This window comes from Electrophorus electricus, chromosome 24, assembly GCF_041902795.1.
Source record: "Electrophorus electricus isolate QZ-2024a chromosome 24, ASM4190279v1, whole genome shotgun sequence".
NCBI classification, from domain to species: domain Eukaryota; kingdom Metazoa; phylum Chordata; class Actinopteri; order Gymnotiformes; family Gymnotidae; genus Electrophorus; species Electrophorus electricus.
Genome location: NC_137520.1, coordinates 9,248,009 through 9,257,405, shown reverse-complemented (window position 1 = coordinate 9,257,405; position 9,397 = coordinate 9,248,009). Strand labels below are relative to the sequence as shown.

General features: G+C 41.1%; 1 protein-coding gene across 2 annotated transcripts; it reads right to left on the bottom strand.

The window, feature by feature from the left end:
* Positions 1-1,696: 1,696 nt before the first annotated feature.
* Positions 1,697-8,841, bottom strand: LOC113575448 (isocitrate dehydrogenase [NAD] subunit gamma, mitochondrial-like). 2 transcript variants are annotated; one of them, XM_035522676.2, is made up of 12 exons: positions 8,496-8,837; positions 8,006-8,053; positions 6,975-7,072; positions 6,772-6,887; positions 6,636-6,696; positions 6,293-6,425; positions 5,900-6,033; positions 5,556-5,658; positions 4,800-4,946; positions 4,617-4,711; positions 4,351-4,411; positions 1,697-2,873 (listed from the first exon to the last, which is right to left on the bottom strand). In XM_035522676.2, exons 1-12 carry the CDS (start codon positions 8,571-8,573, stop codon positions 2,769-2,771), a joined length of 1,179 nt encoding a protein of 392 aa, XP_035378569.1. In that variant the 5' UTR covers positions 8,574-8,837; the 3' UTR covers positions 1,697-2,768. The 2 variants fall into 2 exon arrangements, with proteins under 2 accessions (XP_035378569.1, XP_081562787.1); XM_081706661.1 differs by lacking the exon at positions 8,006-8,053 and having other exon boundaries at positions 8,496-8,841.
* Positions 8,842-9,397: the final 556 nt, after the last annotated feature.

The window sequence follows — 9,397 nt, the reverse complement described above, 5'->3', positions numbered from 1 at the left end:
CATTTCTGATGCAAATACCTCCTGTGTTGCGACAGGATAGGTGGGGGACAGCAGAATGATTTTTGGCATCTATCAGGCGTCAGTGTATGTAGAACGCAACATTCCAGTCCCCTCTCTTGCCCCTCATATCTCTTTTGTTGGTTGTTGCTGTTATTCCCATTCTCGTCTTTTTTTTTCCCCCCATCACTTCAAAGCGTTGTTTTTTGGCACTGCGGTGCACGGCGTTGCCAGAGCAGTCGTAACGGCCCACCCTCCCTCTCTCCATGTCAGTCCACAGTGTGCGACTAGCTGGGGAAAAGATGTCTAAAGTAATGCCAAGAGAGCCTGTCGACCCACAGAATGCATGTGAGAGGCAGACAGAAGAATGCTTAAAATAAGAGCGCATGGCACGAGTCCGTCCTCTGCAAGCACTACGGCCATCATCCTTCATTTTTCCCTCCTCCCCACTCTTTTCTCTGGTGTTCCGTTGTTTTTTCCTTCAGCTGTACCCCTCTGGTAAAAGCTGTGTGTCTTTCCTTTTCCAGTCAACTGCCTTCTCGTTGGGGGAACATGGTTAACTTAGTTTGATGAACTAAACAGGTTGATGTTTAGTTCCTTTGAAGTGTCCGTCTCGCTCCTCTGAGCCCACACAGTCTTAAACCAGTCCATGTGTCTTACTGCGCTTTATGTTGTAGTAGTTCAAAACCAAAGTGCTGTAATACCTCATAACCTCAAACTCAGTGTGTCTCTCTTCTTTTATGGCACCAAATTGTGTAAAACCAGAGACAAAAAAAACCTACCTGGAGACACACCTGCAGACCTACTTGGAGATATTATGTCATCACTCATTATATACAGTCCTACCTATTAATGTTCCTATCTCTTCCATGTCTCCATCACATCACACAGCGTAGTGCTGTGGTAATGTTTCACTGCGGGCCAGGCAGTGAATCACCTGGGCAGCATGCAGCATGCATGGTCCAGTTTTTGATAGGATTAAACTGGGATAGACATAAAATAATAATAATAATAATAAAGTTACATTATAAAATATTTAGTCATCAAGTCAAAGGCTTGACGGTGTATACAAACTGGTTTTTAACGTCAAAACTAGATTGTCTTTTCTTTCTTTTTTTTTCAGCTGTGGTAAACACATAACTATTACCCTCAGTCATTTTTATAAGCACCTCCATGATGGCCAGGACAATTAAACGTTAATGCTGTAAAATGAAAAACAGAACAGTCAGTGTGATCTATACTTTAAATACTTACAAGCGTGCTGTTGATGTGAGATCATGTTTGACCTTTAGACTTTAAATTCCAGTCAATCTGCTTTTTATTGTGGTTTTATGGAATCGATTGTCAGTGTTTTTGGAGAAGGCATAGGGAGGGAGCTGGATGTTTCCATTGACAAAGCTGAGGACAGAATCATCAGTCTATATGGCTATCGGCCTGAAGATATTCGCCTGCACATTCGTAAGGATATGATACCTTGGCGAAATGTTTTTAGGCGTTTTATTTTTCACCCGACACATCATCTCACCAGGGACTCCAAGTTTGCTTCAGTGGGATGTCTGGATTTCGGCGCCATCTATTGGCAAGAAGACAGGATGTGGAACACAAACATGGCCTACTTTCAATCACCCCCCCCCCCCCCCCAAAAAAAATTCTTTAAATGACTACTTACAAAAAACAAACAAAAAAAAACAAAAAACAGTTCTGTGAAGGGAAATAATTTATTGTGTACGCTTTGTTGACAGTGAAAGACATAATAAACATTGACAAAAACCTACAAGGCTGGTTATCAGGACAAGGATTAAATTAAATCAAGTATACGCTTGATCTGGTACCACACATAGTCATGACCGGTTACATCAGCACTCAATCACCAAGGGCTCTCTGGGAAAATAACCTTTAAAGAACCTTTTTAATAAAAAAAAAAAAAACAAAGCAACAAAAAAAACAACATTTATATGTCTGGATGTTTTATAAGTAATTGAACATTATTCTGAAATGGCTAATCTGCAGGTGGATTTCATGTTGAAATATAGTATGTAACAACTGAACAAACACTGCAGACAATTATTTTCACAGATTTGGTAAAGTGTGCAAAACTGTCAGTGGGGCACCTGTTGTTCTATGGCTGAGCATAATGAGTATGTGTCTAATACGTTCATGTACATACACATTACATACAAGTCTGCACTTTACATTTTGTCATTTTCAGTGCACCAAACGGTTTACTGCCAGAGGTCTCAAAATAGTTAATCCAGTGACCATTATCAGTTAGTAATGAGTGTGACCTTTTATGTTTACATCTTCAAAATATTTGCCATTCTACTTCAAAATCAAAATATAAAATTCACTCATTTTTTTCACAAAAAAAGTTGTAAAGTTGCTCCCAGACCACAAATTTCTCTTTCTCTCTCTCTCACACACACACACACACACACACACACACACACACACACACACACACACACACACCCACACACACACACACCCACACCCACAGAGGTTTTATCCAATTTCAAAGTGTCTACTGATTGAAGACTTCTACCTGGAAAGCTTAAAACCAACAACTGATCCTCATGCAACATAAAAGTTACTATGCAACCTCTAATAGATTATCCACATGGGCCAGGCAGGTTGCAATCAACAGTATAGTTAATAAGAGCTAATTTAATTAAACCCTTACAAAATGCACTGTATGTGTCTATACATAATGCCTGTCCAAAGAAAGAGTAGAGGTGGATACATCCTGTCTGGCGGTGAGGTGATGTAGCCGTTCAGATGTGTTTGGGGTTAAGGAACCCGTTCCTCTGAACCTCCTGCATGATAGTTTGCACTACCTCTGATGTTGTCCCCTGACCTCCCAGGTCAGCAGTGTGCAACTACAGGAACAGGAAACAGGGATGAGATGTTAGTATTAAGAGGACCCAGAAACTGGAAGACTGACAGGTATAACGCCATCTCGGCACAGCATTCATAGAGTACCAGAGCCATCTGCAGGACAAAGCCTCAAATGGGTTACTTTAAAGAGTGGGCACTTACTGAGATTCAAAATGAGGAAAGAAATGAGGGCAAATAAAATATCAGGTTTACTGATATTTCCTGATAAGTGTGCATACATTTAGATAGAAGTAATAACACCTCAAAGAGATAGTTTAATATTTGCATGACGTGGGAGGCTTGTGATTGAGATTGAGACCCATTCAGAGCGTAAGTGCCTACAACCTGATCTTCAAATAATAGTTTTTACAAAAATAGTACAGTTAAAACCTTTTCTTCTAACACCATGAATTAGAAAAATATTTAGTGTCAGTTAAATTTTTTATTTTTTTAAAAAAGGATTCTACCATTTTTATATTTTTTGAGAGTGCCTTCTTGGATAAAGAGAGGACTAGGTACATATCTCAAGGATCACTTTGTCAACAATACATGATGGTAATAGATAAAACAAAAAAAACCTCAAACACACCAGAGTAATGAGACTGGTCATACCGGAGTGTCACACTTAACCAGAGTAAACCAGACTGGTCATACCTGAGTGTCACACTTAACTGAGGTTAACCAGAGTAAAGAGACTGGTCATACCTGAGTGTCATACTTAACTGAAATTAACCAGAGTAAAGAGACTGGTCCATACCTGAGTCTCACACTTAACTGAAGTTAACCAGAGTAAAGAGACTGGTCCATACCTGAGTGTCACACTTAACTGAGGTTAACCAGAGTAAAGAGACTGGTCATACCTGAGTGTCATACTTAACTGAGGTTAACCAGAGTAAAGAGACTGGTCCATACCTGAGTCTCACACTTAACTGAGGTTAACCAGAGTAAAGAGACTGGTCCATACCTGAGTGTCACACTTAACTGAGGTTAACCAGAGTAAAGAGACTGGTCCATACCTGAGTCTCACACTTAACTGAGGTTAACCAGAGTAAAGAGACTGGTCATACCTGAGTGTCACACTTAACTGAGGTTAACCAGAGTAAAGAGACTGGTCCATACCTGAGTCTCACACTTAACTGAGGTTAACCAGAGTAAAGAGACTGGTCATACCTGAGTGTCACACTTAACTGAGGTTAACCAGAGTAAAGAGACTGGTCCACACCTGAGTGTCACACTTAACTGAGGTTAACCAGAGTAAAGAGACTGGTCCATACCTGAGTCTCAGACTTAACTGAGGTTAACCAGAGTAAAGAGACTGGTCATACCTGAGTGTCACACTTAACTGAGGTTAACCAGAGTAAAGAGACTGGTCCACACCTGAGTGTCACACTTAACTGAGGTTAACCAGAGTAAAGAGACTGGTCATATCTGAGTGTCACACTTAACTGAGGTTAACCAGAGTAAAGAGACTGGTCATACCTGAGTTTCAGACAGTGTTTTCAGCACTGCTTTTCGAATTACACTGGCATGGTCGTGAAGCCTAAGAAAGAAAAGAAGACATATACATGCTCTATATGGGTCACACAAAACTGCGTTGACATGCACTTTGGAAAATAAATCTGCTGTGTTCTAATGAAACTCCAAAGGCTCACCTGGCACAAACTGAGGATTAGAAGAACAAATGACAAGTGTAAAACGTGTTAAATCTGCAGTTTATGAAACCTGACCTGTTTTTTCTCACACACCTTAAGTGATCTAGCATCAGGCAGCTGGCCAGCAGTGTCGCAGTGGGGTTTGCAATGTTCTTGTTAGCAATGCTTTTCCCAGTGTTCCTTGTGGCCTGGCAGCATGAAGCACAAAGACTGGGTACATTTCTGTAGTCTCTCCAGAAGCTGTCGTAACCCACTGCTTTTGATGCGATTACTTACGGTTTCGAAGACCGCGTAGTTCTCACCATAATTGGCTCCTGGCACCAGGCCCGGCCCCCCGACAAGCCCCGCACACACGTTGCTCACCACGTTCCCGTACAGGTTGGGCATCACCATCACATCAAATTGCTGGGGCTTGGACACCAGCTGGGCCCACGGAAACAAAATACTGTGTGTATTCTTCATCTGCCTCTGTGCTAAATGTGGTGAAACTCCTCGAGTACCCGGTGAGAGTAGACTCTCGACTCTCTGTCCTTTAAACACTTCAACTGACAAAGGAACTCATTAGTAGAATGCTGCATGGATAAAATGTCAGAAACTTCAGTGTTCTGTCAAGCCAATATAATCTAACAGTTGGTGTGTTTAGAGGAAAACAGCATGAGGTCATTGGTTGGTATTTACATCATCAACCATCTGAATCCCAATCTGTGATATCTGAATACAGGAAGTAGCGTTTCTGGATAGGCTGCCTAAGGAGGCAATCTATAGCTACTGATACCACAGATACTGAGGAATGCTTAATTTCATCACGCCACATTATTCTGCCTCTGGAGCACATCAAGATTAAGTGCTTAGGGTCAAAATGGTGGTAGACAGATGGACAACGTGATGGTCAATAGGTTAACAGAAAGGTTTAAGATTAGTTGTTTAAGATGTGATGCTACATACAGTAACATATCGATAGTCAATATCTTATAGCAATATTATACAGAAAAAATGTTTTCATTTAGAGTCTGTATGCTGGTACAGCAATACCTGCATGGTGGTGTTATCCACAATCATGTCATCAAATGTAATATCAGGATATCCCGCTGCCACCTCCTTGCAACATTTCAGGAAAAGACCATCACCCAGCTTCCTGTGTGAACCACAGCAAAGACTAAATAACTGGAGACTCCAGTCTGCATTCTAAGCTGCTATCTCCATGTGCGCCACAAATACCCAATACAGTGTCTGCTGTCATTTTTCCAAACATTACAGCCGTGCTGCATACAAGCTCTGCCATAACTGAGCCCTTTTGTTCATTTATGACGATCTGGAGTAACAGGAGTTGAATGGAGTTGACAAGGTAACGGTAATTACCACAGACAGATACTGACATGATGTTGGCCTTGTGTACAGCTGTGATCCTGCGCCGGCCTTTCTCCCTGGCCAGTCTGAATGCAAACTCAGCAAGCCGCATTGAGTTCATCCGGGTGATGATCTTCAGACACTCCACCACCCCAGGCACATTCTGAGCAAGGCCAGAGGGACTAAGTGTAGCATATAAACTTATATTTGTATTATTTTCATTAAGTATTCACTTTGAAATTATTCATTATTGTACGATTTATTTTCTGACATAGACCAAATACATAGATTGAGTTTTAGAATGCACTTGAAGAGTTTGTCAGTGAATCAACTGTGACTAACTGGCCAAACCTAGATATGTGAATTGGAGAGTGTGCTTGTGCGTGCATGGGGGGGGGGGAGACTGATGCGTGCCCACACACCTCATGCTCCAAGCTGCTGTACTCCCCCTCAGTGTTCTCTCTGATGATGATGATGTCTATGTCTCTGTGCCGGGTCTGGACACCGGGGAGAGTCTGGCAGTGCATCACATTAGCATACAGGTCCAGTGATGTGCTGAAGCCAGGAGAGAGTTTCAGAAACAAATCATGACATGTCATTTGTCATACAAACTGGGAGTACAGATTATAAAGTATCTTTTTGAAATTTTGGAAAAAAGATTGTTATTAAAAACCCATGTACTTTAAAACAAGGATAAACCTGTCTAACTGGCTAACTGGGTAAGTAGCTGGGTAGAGGTGGGTTAAACTAAATACGCAGTAATACCGTAACAGGTTGTTCCTTGACTTGTGAGAAGGAGGAAGGTTGTGATTGGTTTCAATGTTACCTGTAAAAAAATAAGAATACAATGAATAATAATAAGACATTCGTTTTGCACAGACCCATAAAACCCCATACCTACCCTTCAGTGCTACTCCATTGCGTTTGATGGCTGTAACTGCATTATTAATGTCATCCTCTGAAGTAACAGATGAATCCACGTTCACCACCTCAAAATCCACAGGGACACAGCAGAACCTGTGAAGATACCAATCTATCAAAAAAAAAAAAACTCAAATAGACCGTGGCCCACACCGACCCTTTTAACACAGCCCATTCCCAGACCTGAAGAGCTCTCGGGCGTGGTTCAGAAGTTCGGGGCCAATGCCGTCCCCAGGAATCATGGTCACTGTGTGCCGGCCTCCGTACTTGGCAGGTGGGGGCTGGTGAGTGGAAACACGAGGGTCACATGTGCACTGACATAATGACACCCAGTCGGAGGCATCGCAGACCTGCTGCTGCATGCACTCCCTCAGTGATGTGTCTTTTCCATCTACATTCTCGAGTCTCTGTGCCCTACGTCTCCTGTGCATCATTTAGGACTTTTATGGCTTTATTTTCATGGATGCACTTACCATATGGTAACCAACAACAAAAAAAACAAAAAAAAAAAACACTCCAAGACACAGGTAAAAAGTTTACCTTGTTTAATCAATAAGGTTGTGGTCTCTGGAAAGAGAAACCATTATACAAAAGACCACTACTTTCTGCACCTTTATAATGGTTTAATGCACTGCATCAAAACATAGTTCTCACAATAATCTGGTTAGGCATGATTGTGTGATTTGGGTGAGAAGTTGTAAAATAGAGCAAGAGAACATGTGTGGTTAGCCAGGGAAAAAGGTAAAATCTGAGCCAGTGCTTGCCTTTATAACAGTGTTGAGTTAGTCAGTATCTGCTTTTAATCCTTTATTCTTACATGCATAAAAGACAGGAAGGCCAGTCAGTGAATCAAATGTACAGTTTAGTTCTCTAACTGAGAGGTTTTTACTGGTGGTTAGGATAATAGATTACATTATATGCTTGTTTTCAAAAGAAGAATGACATTATAAGGTTGATGGTGAGAGGTACAATAATGTATTGACTGTGACAACCGTGAACTGAAATCATTAGTTAATGGACTGGTTTTCAGGATATATGTTAATGGAATGTTGGACGAGCGCTAAGGTATGAATGGTAAGCATAAAATGATTTTTTCGGAGTACAAATATTTAAAGAATGTACGGAAAGCAGGCCTGATAATGTAAATTAAAATAGGTAAAAAAGATTAACGAAACTGGTGGCGCATTTGTTCCTATGCATGGTGGGACACTCACAGTGTAAGAGGACTTCTCCCTTCTACTGCACATAACCGGGCGTACCACCTGCCATTTGGATATAACACAGAAACCGCGTCAGGCCGGCTCGGGCGAGAAAGGAATATCCCATGAAGAATTGTCATCAGGAGATTTCGTTTACTATAGTGTTTAGGGATCTGGGTCGGAACGTTACAAAAGTACAATAATACATTAAATAAGTACCGGATATAACGTGGTTTATCCAACTGATAGTTTGTACAGAGCAATAGTTTACCAGTAATCTAAGAGAATCTATTCAGGTTTCGATATAGAGTAAACGGCTAGCTAGCTAAATTCCGGTGACCTTGTTCAAAGCTGTCTTAAGGAACAAGCGATGTCATACAGAAATGGACCAATAATTATAATATTTTACGACCAAGTCAATTACATCTAAATATACTATTCATAACATTAAAAAGATGTGAAAAGTCACGGACACTGCGCTATTCAATCATGAGAAGAACCTTACGTTGGCCGCGTTGCTCTTTAGTCTGGCCCATGGCTGTACCACCTTGGAGAGCGCAAGTACAGACCTAGCAGTGGACATTATGCGTCCAAAATAATGAACAGCAAGTGCGAAAGGAAACGCTTGGTAGACCTTTCCTCGACAGGCCTGACGAACACCAAGAACGAAAGGTCCATTGAAGCGCTATTTCACCGTCCGTAGGAGAACAAGCCTCATGGTTTATTTTTTGGTCTTTTGTTCTACATTAGCGCCACCTGCGGTCCTGTTTTTGCTATTGATTAAGCGTTCGTAAACTCATAAATGATTTTCGTTTTCCATGGAACGAAGAAAGAAGACAGGGCAATTCCTTATTAAATCACACGTCACGTAGATAGTAGCTGTGTACTACGGTAACACTGTTGCTTAAGCACTAGTTGTAATATCTCTCAAAGACTTTTATCACTGAGAAATTGCACCCCTCCTCCAAGTTAGAGTAGCCTCGCTTGTAAAACTAGCGAGATTATTTCCCTTTATTTTCCCATAGTCCACGCAATGTATACCTAGGCTGGTGTTTGAAACTCAGTCTCAGCGAAACGATAAAATGAACGCTTTGATAACAGTTTTAAGGAATTTCACCGTCAACTGGCCAATTTTGTGTGTATTCTGCATATGGCCCACATGCTGATCACCGACATTGTGAATTCATTATGTTGCTCATATGGGATCTTGTATGTAAATGGTGCACTTGTTGCCATGAACTAAGAGAATAAGCAAAACGGGAAGCACGTATGTTATATTGTTAAAAAAAAAAACTTATTTTGGTACATAATACGATTCCATAGTACGATTCCAAATAAACTGAGGGAAAAGTACACATACTGCTGAGCTAATTGCGTAATTTAGCATTTTACGCATAAAAACTATTT

Bases quoted from the DNA above. Each gene is read 5' to 3' on its own strand.
- LOC113575448 (XM_035522676.2), bottom strand. From the start codon at position 8,573: ATGTCCACTGCTAGGTCTGTACTTGCGCTCTCCAAGGTGGTACAGCCA. The intron at 4,947-5,555 runs GTATTGCTGTAC...CCGTGGGCCCAG, and splicing joins TGGATAACACCACCATGCAG to CTGGTGTCCAAGCCCCAGCA. The intron at 2,874-4,350 runs GTATGACCAGTC...CTGTTCCTGTAG, and splicing joins AAACACTGTCTGAAACTCAG to TTGCACACTGCTGACCTGGG.